The 14,344-nt window shown below is 46.0% G+C and overlaps 1 protein-coding gene across 5 annotated transcripts in view; it reads right to left on the bottom strand.

The window, feature by feature from the left end:
* FRG1 (FSHD region gene 1) overlaps positions 1-14,344 on the bottom strand; it is a 33,631-nt gene that overhangs the window by 5,307 nt on the left and 13,980 nt on the right. For all 5 annotated transcript variants that reach the window (XM_078778590.1, XM_068116488.2, XM_078778588.1 and 2 more), the window contains exons 4-6: positions 11,853-11,975; positions 4,017-4,074; positions 3,708-3,822 (exon numbers count right to left, since the gene is read on the bottom strand). In XM_078778590.1, coding sequence (XP_078634716.1) covers positions 3,708-3,822; positions 4,017-4,074; positions 11,853-11,975 — 296 coding nt within the window. The remainder of the gene's footprint in view (positions 1-3,707; positions 3,823-4,016; positions 4,075-11,852; positions 11,976-14,344) is intronic.

Here is a 14,344-nt window from a genome sequence, read left to right as displayed (position 1 = left end):
GGGGAGATGACCTCAGGTGATAGTCGTGAACAGCCAGCTTGAAGAATGGGATTGAACAGTCTGATGAACTTGGTTCTGCAGGTGAGAGAAAATAGGAACGCTCGAGTGGAAGTGAGCCTGGATTTTGGTGTTTATATTCCAAGTGATTGAATTCATGAATTGTTGGAAGAGCAGAAGCAGCATGTCCAGGGACGAGTGGTCCGTTCTGTGTCTGAAATGATGGTCTGAGAACTCAGGTTGTTGGAGAAAATAAGGATTTCATGTTTTTTTTGTTTGTTTGTTTTTTTAATATACAAGATCGAGGCTCATGTAAGAGCTAATATTAATCCCAAAAAAAAAAAACGTACACACAAAATACAATAAAGGGCGCGGGAGACAACATGGGGAGAAAGAGGGAAGCACACAAGTACAACAGCAGAGAACAGGGACATCGGGAGATCTGTGGGAGGGAGGAGGCATGCGAAGGAGGGGGGTGGAGGGTGGGAGAGGTATAAAACACACGGACACTGCTAGGACTTCCAGGAAAGAAGTCGGTATTTCAAAAAAGTGGATCTGGGGTGAATTAAAGATCAAGAGTTTCTGGATAGAAAAGATCAAGGTTTTGGATGGGGGAAGATAAGAGATGGTGGTGAACAGCTGTTTTAAAGACCTGGAGGGAGGAGAGGGATTGAAGAGAGTGAGGGAGTTTGTTCCAGAGGCGGGAGAAAAGAGGAATGAAAGAGTGAAGGTGAGCAGAGCGTCTTGATTTTGGCAGTTTGAACATAAGAGGGTTGCAGGCAGATCTTGTGCGACCTGCAGGAATATTTGGGGGACAGAGCCCAGAGAGAGCTGGGGGAGCAAGGCCGGAGAGGAGTCGGTAGAAGACAGAAAGACCACCAACCTGCCTGCGGAGAGTCAACTGTGATGATTGATTCCATGAGTTTGCTTGTATTTGGGAGTAATCTGAGAGACGTGTGCTTAAGAGGATCTATTTTTGCACCTCCTTTGTGTATTGGAGTGATGTTGGCTGTTTTTGCACCTCCTTTGTGTATTGGAGTGATGTTGGCGGTTTTTGCACCTCCTTTATTTATTGGAGTGATGATGGCTGTTCTTGCACCTCCTTTGTGTATTGGAGTGATGTTGACTGATCTTGCACCTCCTTTGTGTATTGGAGTGATGTTGGCTGTTTTTGCACCTCCTTTGTGTATTGGAGTGACATTGGCAGTTTTTGCACCTCCTTTGTGTATTGGAGTGATGTTGGCTGTTTTTGCATCTCCTTTGTGTATTGGAGTGATGTTGGCTGATCTTGCACCTCCTTTGTGTATTGGAGTGATGTTGACTGATCTTGCACCTCCTTTGTGTATTGGAGTGATGTTGGCTGTTTTTGCACCTTCTTTGTGTATTGGAGTGATGTTGGCTGATCTTGCACCTCCTTTGTGTATTGGAGTGATGGCTGTTTTTGCACCTCCTTTGTGTATTGGAGTGATGTTGACTGATCTTGCACCTCCTTTGTGTATTGGAGTGATGTTGACTGATCTTGCACCTCCTTTGTGTATTGGAGTGATGTTGGCTGTTTTTGCACCTCCTTTGTGTATTGGAGTGCCAGGAATTATGCCAGGAAGAGGAACGACAGACGTGCTTTTTATTGCGAGGCAGTTGCAGGAGAAGTACATGGAGAAGAGGAAGAAGTTGTTTCTTAGGTTTGTTGATCTGGAGAAAGCATTCGATAGGGTTCCACGTGAAACATGGGCATTGAGGAAGTTAGGAGTGGAGGAATGGTTGATCAGAGTAGTGATGGCAATGTACAAAAGAGCACGCACAGCTGTAAGGATGAAGGACCGGAACAGTGGTGAGTTTGAGGTGAAGGTGGGAGTGCATTAGGGGTCGGTACTGAGTCCACTACTATTTGTAGCTGTGATGGAGGTGCTGGCTCAGAACGTAAAGGAGGGTTTACCGTGGGAGTTGTTGTATGCAGATGATCTGGTGTTGATTGCGGAAAGTATGGATGGACTGAAGGAAAAGATGAACAAGTGGAAGGAATGTATGGAGACAAAAGGTCTGAAGCTGAATATCGGAAAGACGAAGGTGATGGCAAGTGGTAAAGCATGTGGTGAGGTGGAAAGAACTGGGAAGTGGCCCTGTGCTGTGTGCAGGAAGGGTGTCGGAGTGAACTCCATTCAATGCACAATGTGCGCTGAGTGGGTTCATCAAAAATGCAGTGGTCTGAGAGGGTCATTAACCAGTGTGGCAGCTACATTCAAATGTAAGGTGTGCACAGAGGGAGCTGCAGATGGCGGAAATGTTGAGTTGGATCTTGGAGACGGCGTGAAGCTGGAAGGTGTGAAAACATTTTGCTACCTCGGAGACATGCTGAATGGAGAAGGTGGATCAGACTCGGCAACGGTTGCAAGAGTGAGATGTGCACGGAAGAACTTTCGGGAACTGAGTGGTGTGCTGATGAGGAGGGGAGTGTCGTTGAAGCTGAAGGGTAAGGTGTATGCTGCATGTGTGAGAAGTGTTATGATTTATGGGAGCGAGACATGGGTCATGAACGTAGAGCAGCAACGAAGGTTGGAAAGGGTGGAAATGCGAATGGTTCGACGGATGTGCGGAGTATCTTTGAGAGAGAGGAAGACAAATGATGAATTGCGAAAGATGATGGGAATAGATCCTGTGATTGATGCTGTGAAGAGGAACAGGTTGAGATGGTTTGGTCACGTGTTGAGGAAGGATGAAAGTGACTGGTTGAGAAGAGTGATGGAAATGAATGTAGAAGGAAGTAGAGGACGGGGACGACCGAGAAAGACTTGGCTAAAGATGGTGGAAGAAGAAATGCAGGCAAGGGGGTTAACCAGGAGAGATGCAGAAAATAGGGCAAAATGGAGAAGATTGTCATGGGGACTGCAAGGCTAACACCCGCTCTAGCAGGGAAAATGGCCTTAAAATGCATGTTGTGTTGTTGTTGTTTGTGTGTTGGAGTGATGCTGACTGATCTTGCACCTCCTTTGTGTGTTGGAGTGATGCTGACTGATCTTGCACCTCCTTTGTGTATTGGAGTGACATTGGCAGTTTTTGCACTTCCTTTGTTTATTGGAGTGATGTTGGCCGTTTTTGCACCTCCTTTGTGTGTTGCAGTGATGTTGGCTGATCTTGCACCTCCTTTGTGTGTTGCAGTGATGTTGGCTGATCTTGCACCTCCTTTGTGTGTTGCAGTGATGTTGGCTGATCTTGCACCTCCTTTGTGTATTGGAGTGATGCTGACTGATCTTGCACCTCCTTTGTGTATTGGAGTGACATTGGCAGTTTTTGCACTTCCTTTGTTTATTGGAGTGACATTGGCAGTTTTTGCACTTCCTTTGTTTATTGGAGTGATGTTGGCCGTTTTTGCACCTCCTTTGTGTGTTGCAGTGATGTTGGCTGATCTTGCACCTCCTTTGTGTGTTGCAGTGATGTTGGCTGATCTTGCACCTCCTTTGTGTGTTGGAGTGATGCTGACTGATCTTGCACCTCCTTTGTGTGTTGGAGTGATGCTGACTGATCTTGCACCTCCTTTGTGTATTGGAGTGACATTGGCAGTTTTTGCACTTCCTTTGTTTATTGGAGTGATGTTGGCCGTTTTTGCACCTCCTTTGTGTGTTGGAGTGATGTTGGCTAACTTCCAACCTGTCCTGCCCCACGAGTTGTTCTTTCGAAAATGAAATGTTTAAAGCACAATAAGAATGGCTCACATCTTGGAACACGGGCTCCCACTGCTCTCTTGATCCAATGGCATCGGCCTTTGCCTGCACGATACCATCTGCTTGTATGCCCAGAAACTTCCCGTACCCGGACTTCAGGGCGATCCTACGAGGGAGAGAAGAATGCACGTGATGGTTTAAACTTTAAAGGATAGGAGAGACCAGGGGTGAAGAATACGGAAGCGGTTTGGAATGTGGAGTCAATGGGGCTGAAGACGAGGGGTGGGGCAGGGGAAATGATTCAGAGAGGGGGTAAGATGAGGTGAATAAAATATTGAGGTGAGGAGGTGAAGACGTCACCTGCTGTCTGAAAGCTTCACTGCAGTGAGCTGTTCTGGTTGCGAGGGCCCTTCATGATCTGTGACAAAGGGAAATGCAAAATCGGGAAGACAACGCCAATTTCAGTGGTAAATCAAGACAGGTGAGATGTCATGCACCACCTTTGGTATTTTGCACCAACTACGTTTACAGACATCATTACATTTGTTCCGGCCCGTGTTCTCGCAGCATTTTATCAATTTATTTCTCACATCAGATCGTGCATTTCGAGCAGTCAATGATTCCAAATGCGGTTTTAGCTCGCTTACGTTCCCCATTTTACATCATTTTATCGATATAATGTGAAGTGTTGAATCTGTCCATACATTTGTGCGTTCGGGTTTCTCCCGTTTTTGCTTTGGAAAAGATTCAAACCCTGGCCAAGTAATGAATGAGTTATATCAAAGACTTTTAAATGGTGCATGTTGCTTTCCTGCTTGACGTTCAACATTTTAAAAGGATAGAGCACAGACATTAGAGAGAGGGTGGGGAGGAGAGTGGCTGGGGGTAAAGAGGGGAGGGGGAGAAGGGAAAGAGGGGAGCAAGGAGAGAGTGAAGAGACAGGGAAGGGAGGAGAGGGAAGGGAGGGGACAAAGGAGTAGGGGATAGAGAAGAGAGTCGTAGAGGGGAGCAAGGAGAGTGGGAGAGGGGAAGGAGGAGAGGGGATGGAGGCGAGGGAGTGGAATATGGAGAGAGTAGAGGAAGAGAGAGGGAAGGGAGGGGATAAAGGAGTAGGGGATAGAGAAGAGTGTCAGAAAGGGGAGCAAGGAGAGTGGGAGAGGGGAAGGAGGAGAGGGGATGGAGGTGAGAGAGTGGAATATGGAGAGAGTACAGGAAGAGAGAGGGAACAGAGGAGAGAGAAGACAGTGGAAGAGGAGGGGAGAGAGAGAGGTGGGGAGAGAGAGATGGGGGGAGAGAGCGAAGGGGGGAGAGAGAGGGGGGGAGAGAGAGAGGGGGGGAGAGAGAGAGAGAGGGGGAGAGAGAGAGAGAGAGAGAGAGGGGAGAGAGACAGGGGGGAGAGAGAGGGGAGGGGGAGAGAGAGAGAGAGTGGGAGAGAGAGAGAGAGTGGGAGAGAGAGAGAGAGTGGGAGAGAGAGAGAGAGTGGGAGAGAGAGAGAGAGGGGGGGAGAGAGAGTGGAGGGGAGAGAGACAGGGAGGAGAGAGAGAGAGGGGGAGAGAGAGAGAGGTGGGGAGAGAGAGAGGTGGGGAGAGAGAGAGGTGGGGAGAGAGAGAGGTGGGGAGAGAGAGAGGTGGGGAGAGAGAGAGGTGGGGAGAGAGAGAGGTGGGGAGAGAGAGAGGTGGGGAGAGAGAGAGGTGGGGAGAGAGACAGGGGGGAGAGAGAGGGGGGAAGAGACAGAGGGGGGGAGAGAGAGAGAGGGGGAAAAACAGAGGGGGGAGAGAGAGAGGGGGGAGGGAGGGAAGGGGGACGGAGAGAGGGGGGGAGAAAGAGAGGGGGGGAGAAAGAGAGGGGGGGGAGAAAGAGAGGGGAGGAGAGAGAAAGAGAGAGAGGGAGAGAGAGGGCGGAAAGAGTCGGGAGAGAGAGAGCAAGGAGAGAGAGAGGCGTGAGGAGGAGAGAGGGGAAGGGGGAGAGGGATGGTGATAGGGAGGAGGAGGGGAGGGGGGAGAATTTTATTTCTCTCTACTGTTCCTTTTGGCCTGCTGCGTCCTGATCCATTCGGTGTTCTAGCTCTTCCATGAGCGTTGACTCTGCATGCAAAAACAAGACCGATAGAGTCTAACACTGGTGTAGCCGGGCTTGGATCTGCTGAGTGGAGGAGCTTCTGTCCCCGTCATGTGACCAGATCCTCAGCTCTGATTGGTGGATGTTTGTGAGGAACATACATACATACACCGGACAGACAAATGCTGTTCTCGACGGCATTGCCCTACTGGCTACGCCAAAAAAATATGGCTGCCGAACCATGTGACCAATGACGTCACCATTTTTTTTTCTCAACCAATTTATCCCGAGATCATGCTCAAGAAATTTCATACTAATTGGATCAAGCGTTCTACTTGTCAATTTATGATGTCATAATGAAGGCACCAATGGCATCATCATTAACATATTGTTACGTTTGTGGGGGGAGAGAGTTCCCGACATTTTGTCTCTTTTGGTTCCATCGCTCTCTCCGGGCTGGCCTCCATAGCGAACTCTTTCTTTTGGGTCAGATAGGCTCTCGGCATCTGGATTTCATAAAGAACTGTCACACATACGGTGCCTCTTGAGCTGGACCTGGAGGTGTTGGTGGAAGGCGGACGCATTTGCGTGCTCTGTTCGCGCTGGGTTCCAATTGAAGGCACGGCCGCATTTTCATTTCCTTGTCACGTCGGGGCTGGTGAACGAGATCGACGGGGATGAGCGGGGGCGAGTGGAACGGGCGCGGCCTGCTGACTCTGCGCTCAGCGGATAGAGGAGCGGACTGCACAGCAAGGCCTAGTTCCCGCTCACGGGCAGTGCAGCCTGTGTTTCCCGCACATTGCCTGTGACAATCCGGGATGATTCCTGACGAGGTTCAAGAGCCGCTCGAAGCAAAGTACAACCGAACACATTTATTTTCCAGTTATTTTTTCCCCCTTTGTGTGTATACGAGTCTGTATGAGGATGTCCCATTTAGTAATCTTATTTTACCATGCATTATTTTGTTCGCCGGCATTTCTTCAATAAAGCCGGTATTTTTGTACATTTTAAATCCGTGTCGGTTGAATCAATCATCGTAGGTTTGAAGATGGCCGGTGGGACCCGTGAAGGTAAGTTCATCATTCTCCGTTCCCTCGCGTGAAAAAAACACACGGAGTGTTAAGCTCGTTCAGCTATCTGTTTCCTTGGAGGATTTTAATCCATAAGAACAGGACAATTAAAGGAATGATTTTTTTTCTCAACCAATTTATTCCGAGATCACGCTCAAGAAATTTCATACCAATTGGATCAAGCATTCTACTTGTCGCATTATGACGTCATAATGGAGGCACCTATGACATCATCATTAACATATGTTATTCCCCATGGAGAGTTCTTTACAATGAGCCATTTCTCAATTTTTTTCTATGCAGCACTTTCAGAGATATAGAGGTGCAAAGTTTTTCGGTTTTTCTGAGATGGCACCCATACCACGTGACCTATGACATCATAATTATCATTAAAAAATTATACAGGCGGAGGTTCACCTATGGTGGAAATTTCCTGTAAATCGGACCAACAGTTGCCGAGAAAATCATATTTATTCTGTGCGGACAAACAGACAAACAAACAGACAGACAAACAGACAGACATACAAACAGACCCAAATCAAATACCCTCTCCTCCTGCGAGGGTAATTACAATCCCAATTAGGTACAAATCAAGGGAATTACAGAAACTAACAAGAAAAAGAGCAATCAGATTGCAAACCCTTGCCAGGATGCATTTTCAGTGGTTTTTCAGGCTTTTGTGTTAAAACAAATATGGCGACCGAACCACGTGACCGATGACGTCATTATTGTTTTCCTAAACTAATTTTTTCATAGATTATTCTCAAGAAATTTCATCTTGATCGGATGACGTTTTGTACTTGTCGAATTATGACATCATAATGGAGGCACCTATGACATCATTAACATATTTTATTCCCCATGGAGAGTTCTTTACAATGAGCCATGTCTCATTTTTTCTGTTCAGCGCTTTCAGAGATATAGAGGTGCAAAGTTTTTCGGTTTTTCCAAGATGGCGGCCGAACCACGTGACCGATGACGTCATCGTTTATGTTTTTTCCTCCAGCAGTTTGTGCCTACAGGACGCTCAATAAATTTCATCTTGATCGGATGAAGTTTTGTACTTGTCGAATTATGAAATCATAATGGAGGCACCTATGACATCATTAACATATTTTTTTTCCCCATGAAGAGTTCTTTACAATGAGCCATGTCTCAATTTTTAGCCGCGTCGCAGACGCTGCTCATAGAGTGCCCTCTGCTGTTGTTGTTCTTGTTCTTCTTCTTTTTCTTCTTGTTCTTGCAGAGAAGACAAAACCTCAAAGCTCCACCCATTCTGGGAACCATAGCTCCACCCATTCTGGGAGAGCCTTCATATAAACAAATATCCACCATTTTATTAACTCGCATAGCTTTGAGGCCTGTTTTGTAGGCCCGTGGTGTCTTCCTCTCTCACACAGTTTTATTTCAAATCAAATTCGATATATCATTTCATTTTTCACAGTCGCTAACATAGTTTTAGACTCGGTTGAAAAAAAACGGGAAGAAAATCCGATGAAAGTTGCCCTTTATAGAACGAAATGAATTCTCAAAGGCCTGTAACTTCAAGTCCATTGAGATATATTTTTTTACAATCACGGCATGGTCAGTCATACACCGCCCGAAATAACAGATGGGAAAATGCCGATATATTAAAAATTCGTCCATTTGATGACAATCGTCATGATCAAATATTTAACTTATACGTCGTCACAATAATGTGGAGAGAGGAGCATAGCTTCGTTCACGTGTCGCTACACACGAGAAATTGCCAAGATATATTTTTTTACAATCACGGCATGGTCAGTCATACACCGCCTGAAATAACAGACAGGAAAATGCCGAGATATATTTAAAATTCGTCGCCACACACGGGAAATTGCCGAGATATATTTTCACTTTGCACAAAAATAACATCAAGTAATCGAATCAATAGGAATGTCCTGTGCCTATAACATCGACGTTATAGGCACAGCTGCATCTAGGCATTGTGTAACATCGACGCGGCTTTTGTTTTAATTAAAACTTTTTGTACTCGTTTCTATTTAGTGCTTTCGGAGATATAGAGGTGCAAAGTTTTTCGGTTTTTCCAAGATGGTGGCCAAACCACGTGGCCTATGACGTCATAATTATCATTAAAACGTTCTACAGATGGAGTTGCCCCTATGGTGAAAATTTCCTGTCGATCGGACCAACGGTTGCAGAGAAAATCATATTTATTCTGTGTAGACAAACAGACAAGCAAACAAACAAATGAAAAATCGGTCAGAGACCGAGGACTTGCCGGAATGTCCTTTTTTATCGGCCATTTTGGACAAATATGGCGGCCGAACCACGTGACCGATGACGTCATCATTATTTATTTTCTAAGCTAATTTATTCCTTGATGCTCAAGAAATTTCATCTTGATCGGATGAAGTTTTGTACTTGTCGAATTATGACATCATAATGGAGGCACCTATGACATCATCATTAACATATTTTATTCCCCATGGAGAGTTCTTTACAATGAGCCATGTCTCAATTTTTTCTGTTCAGCACTTTCGGAGATATTGAGGTGCAAAGTTTTTCGGTTTTTCCAAGATGGCGGCCGAACCACGTGACCGATGACGTCATCATTATTTATTTTTTTCCTCCACCAGTTTATGCCGTCATGGCGCTCAAGAAATTGCATCTTGATTGGATGAAGTTTTGTACTTGTCGAATTATGACATCATAATGGAGGCACCTATGACATCATTAACATATTTTATTCCCCATGGAGAGTTCTTTACAATGAGCCATGTCTCATTTTTTCTGTTCAGCGCTTTCGGAGATATTGAGGTGCAAAGTTTTTCGGTTTTTCCAAGATGGCGGCCGAACCACGTGACCGATGACGTCATCATTATTTATTTTTTTCCTCCACCAGTTTATGCCGTCATGGCGCTCAAGAAATTGCATCTTGATTGGATGAAGTTTTGTACTTGTCGAATTATCAAATTATGACGTCATAATGGAGGCCTTGGGCAGAGAGAGTTAAAAATTGGGCATAGTCTTTTCCAGGGCAAGACAAATATGTGTGTAAAGTTTGGCGATTCTATGTGCAACGATGTAGACGCAGTGCTGCGCACAAACAGACGGACAGACAGACAGACCAACTGATCAACATACTTGCCGGAATCTTTTCCGGCAAGTAGCAAACGGACTCAAATGCAATACCCTCTCCTATGGGCGAGGGTAACTAGCACGGCACACAGTAGAGAGCATACCTCCGCCTGGTCTCCATCCCTCTTTCCGGCCTCTCTCCCTCCCTCCGTTCCCTCGCGTGTAAAGAACACTGTCATTTTTGACTGAACACCTCGGAGTGTTAAGCTTGTTCGGCTATCTGTTTCCTTGGAGGATTTTAATCCCTAGGAACAGGACAATTAAAGGAATTTTTTTTTCTCAACCAATTTATGGCATTATCATGCTCAAGATCACGCTCAAGAAATTTCATACCAATTGGATCAAGCGTTCTACTTGTCGATTTATGATGTCATAATGAAGGCACCTTTGGCATCATCATTAACATGTTATTCCCCATGGGGAATACTTTACAGTGAGCCACCTTTCAATTTTTTTCCATGGAGCAGTTTTGGAGATATAGAGTTGCAAAGTTTTCGGTTTTTCCAAGATGGTGCCCGTCTCATGTGACCCATGACGTTATAATTATCATTTAAAAAATTATACAGGAAGAGGTGCTCCTATGGTGAAATTTCATGTCAACCAAACCAACAGTTGCAGCGAAAACGAATTTTAAAGGGAATAAACCCACAAAATGCCAGCGGAAGGGACATACATACATACATAAACTGGACGAACAGACAAACGCTGTTCCAGACGGCATTGCTGTACAGACTACACCGTAAAAACTGTCATTGGATGGCAGCCATTGTGCAGGCTTGATGGCCCGAGTGGTCTCTTTCTGTGTTGAAGTTCCTTGGAAGGGAAGTAATCACTTGTATATTGCAAACCATGGTGTCTGTCTGTGCGTTTGGCTATCTCCCGTTTACGGCGGCCGCTTCCAGTGCTGCATTTCAAAAGTTCAATATTCACTTTTGGAACGATCGAAGCACAGGCAGGAATAATGTTGATGCCAATTTGTGACGTGTTTTGCAGTGGGTGGTATATGTAGCTAGGAGCTTTGGCTCTAAGTGAAACCATGAGTGCAACGCAATTAACCTTTTCAAAGTCCATGAAATAATTTAAATTGATAGATTAACTTAAACTTTTCCCGTCACTGAAGACGCGTGCTCTTCCTAGTATTTTATAACATGAGTTTCCTTACAAGGAACTTTGATGGAGGCCATTAGGCCCATCAAAGCCTGCGCTATTATTACTAACCTATGGTCATCTGATCTGTGCTCTATGCTTATAAATGGGGAGCGTCAGGCAAGGAAGCAGCATGTGCCATTTTTTAAGTCTCTCGTATGACTCAGACGGGGTAAGAACCGCTGACCTCCAAGACTCGACGTGGACGCTCTAACCATTACACTATCGAGTCCGAGGACTTTGGGCCTCCTTACCCTCCCTGGCTAATTGCATATCTTAATAGACAGTGACAACATCGTTTTGCATTTTCCCCCAACTACTCTGTGGGTAAAATAGTACACCAACTATACACAAGTTCTCACCCTCCTTAATGATCAATGCGCCTTAATGAATGAATGAATGAATGATCGTTTTAAGACCATTTTTCCCCGCTAGAGTGGGGGTTAGCCTTGCGGGCCCCATGACAATCATGGTTCCCTGTTTGAGGCAATGTTTTTATGGCCGGATGCCCTTCCTGACGCCAACCCTTGGTCACGCTCTTACGATGCGCAGGGATACGGTGTACCTATTCTAAACCGGGGTACACACCGGGATCATTCATCCCAGCAAGCTGATACTCAATTTGCCGACCTCGGAAGGCTGACAGGCTGAGTCAACCCCCCTGGTGTTAATTCAGCGATCGACCGGGATTCGATCCTCGGATCCCAAGCCGCACCCGAACCGCTAAGCCAACACCATGCTTTAATGATCAATGCTATCTAAAGTATAACGAGCGATCGTCGGTAGAGGTACGGAGAACCTGCGTGTGGAGCTCCAAGAGTGAATAGACCGTTGTCTAAGGCATGCAAGAAGGCCCTGTCCTTCATCTCCATGGCAACAGTACCCGTCACCTCTTCAATCGTTCGAACTGCCCACCAGCCGGCTGTAATCACAGAAACGAGCTCATGACATCATGTGATGAAGCATTAACGCAATGGCACAGAACGCAAACTCACTTTAGTCTAGTAGGAAGACTAGGTCCCCCTGCACCCCCCGGAGATATACTTCTAATCAGTGTTTCTAGATTGGAAAAAATGTGTAGAAAATGACTAGCTATGGCCCCAAGCTGAAAAAATGTCCCACATACCATTTTTATGCAAATTACTGCTGCCATTATCAAAAAAACGATTTTTGACATATCTCAGCCAATATTGCAGATAATTGAAAAATGAAGGTGTCTAGACCCATGTTTTGAAGGGCATAGATCATGATAGAACTATTCATAACATGATTACATGTGTCTATGGTATACTAGTATGCTAATTAGTGCTTTATTTACAAAATAATCACAGTTTTACGAAATAATAGACTCATATTAAGGTCCGTCTACACAGACGTTAACACAAAGTTTTATTTTTCTAAATATTACAACTGTCAAAATAGTCCTAGCACTCAATGTGACCACTCTTCTCTTGCTTGTTTTAGATAAACATCATTAGCATTAGTGATTCTACACTGAGTCAGTCATCATCATTTTCATCGAAATCGTCAGAGTCAAACTCTTCTTCTCCTTCCTCTTCCTCCTCCTCTTCGTGCTCTCCTGTGTTCAGAAGATCCACCAGTGAGGTTGGTAGGATGGGACCACTGGACCACATTGGTTTCAACAGTCCTTCATCAGTCCTTATCCATCCTTGCTCCTCATAAGGTTTTGGCTTTTCGATGATAGGTTGATCGGCTCTTTTGTACAATGCTACGCGGTGGTTCACACGCTGGATGTGCGGCTTCAGGGCAGACTGGCATGGAGGAAGGCGAGCCAGATCAACCTTGGACTTGGATGTGAGGGTCTTGTCCTCTCCCACCATTTTTCGTAGCAGCTTGGCACGGACAATGTCCACTGATGACTCGCGACTCTGGCCGTACATCACACAGGTGAATTTTTCTAACTGCCTCTCCACCTCAGGGTTGGCATCCCAGTTGTCACCCAGTTCACCGAATGCCCTGTGAAACCTGGGATTCTTCTCCAGCTTTTTCAAGGGCCCGACTTTTCCCTTCCCTTTGAAGGCACTGGTGCAGTCTTCTCCGCTGAACACATAGTACCCCAGGAGAGTGGCACAGTAGTCCTCTCCCAGGGATTCTGCCAGCTCAGAGACGTTGACAAGTTGGCGATGCTTCCCTGACCCTGTATCCAGGTACACCGTCAGCTTGATGTTGTGGGCATGGTGGAGCAGGATCAGGAGGATGTCTGTGTCCGGTGTTCTGACTACAGCGTTCTTGTATCCGATGGTAGCAGCATGATGGAGGTACAGAACCACCCTGGTATCAGTCTCTTCCTGGTTGCTGTAGATCGTGGGGAGTTCACGTACCTCGACCTGAAACACAAAAAGGCACCGCATTTCAATCACCAGTCACTGCCAGTTTCAGATCTAGACAAACATCACAGGTAATCACCTTTTTTTCAGGAAAAATTACAAATTGAATCGCCATTCACGAAGGGCTTTCAATTTTACCTTGCCATTCGTTGAGGCCTTCAGGTGAATGATGAGCCTTCAGGGAACTTCGGGCCAACGCGAGTAAAGTGCAAGGGTGGGAGAGTTTTTGGTGTGTCGACCTTCAGGCTACGCTGTTGTGACCTATTGATGGTAGGTAGCATTCGGTCCTTGCTGCTCTCGAACCCGGGCTTGACCTCCTGCACCATGATTCCTCCAGCACTGTTTACAATGTTGCTGCCGTGCACACTGGTAGTGGTTTTATTCAAGTTGTCCCACTCACAGTGGAATACAAGGTTGCCCTCTCCTGTCACAATTTGTGGTGTACGATAAGTTGAGACTTCATCCAGGACCTTGGCGAGAGCAGTTTCCAACTCCAAGGCGAAATCGTAGCTCTCAGAGTGTCCAAGCCTGTGTAGTATTGTGGTGAGCTGTTTGCTTCGGAACAGGTGCCTTACAGTCACACAGAGGAGAATGTGCTTTGGTAACTTCCATTTTCCATCTGACACTGCACGGCACAGATCTTGTCCAATGGAGAAGACCAGACGCTTCACCTTTTCTGTCTCGATGCCCTCCTTGCCAGTCATTAGCACGCTGAGAAAGCGGACAAGGTCTGGAGGTAGGATGTCTTCAGGATTGAGCTCCATGTCTTCAGCTGTTGGTGGCCATGGTTGGTCTTTACACTCTCTGAAAGCCTGTAGAATACCCTGGCGAAGTTGGAGGGCAACATTTTGGTTCTTGTTTGTGCTTCCGAGTGTGAATGCTCGTGCGAGAGCATTGGAAACTGTTATGTTTGAGCTGTGCACAAGCCAGAAAGAAATGACAT

This window comes from Myxine glutinosa, chromosome 5, assembly GCF_964187855.1.
Source record: "Myxine glutinosa chromosome 5, kmMyxGlut1.1, whole genome shotgun sequence".
Classification (NCBI taxonomy): domain Eukaryota; kingdom Metazoa; phylum Chordata; class Myxini; order Myxiniformes; family Myxinidae; genus Myxine; species Myxine glutinosa.
This window is presented reverse-complemented; position numbering and strand designations above follow the sequence as displayed.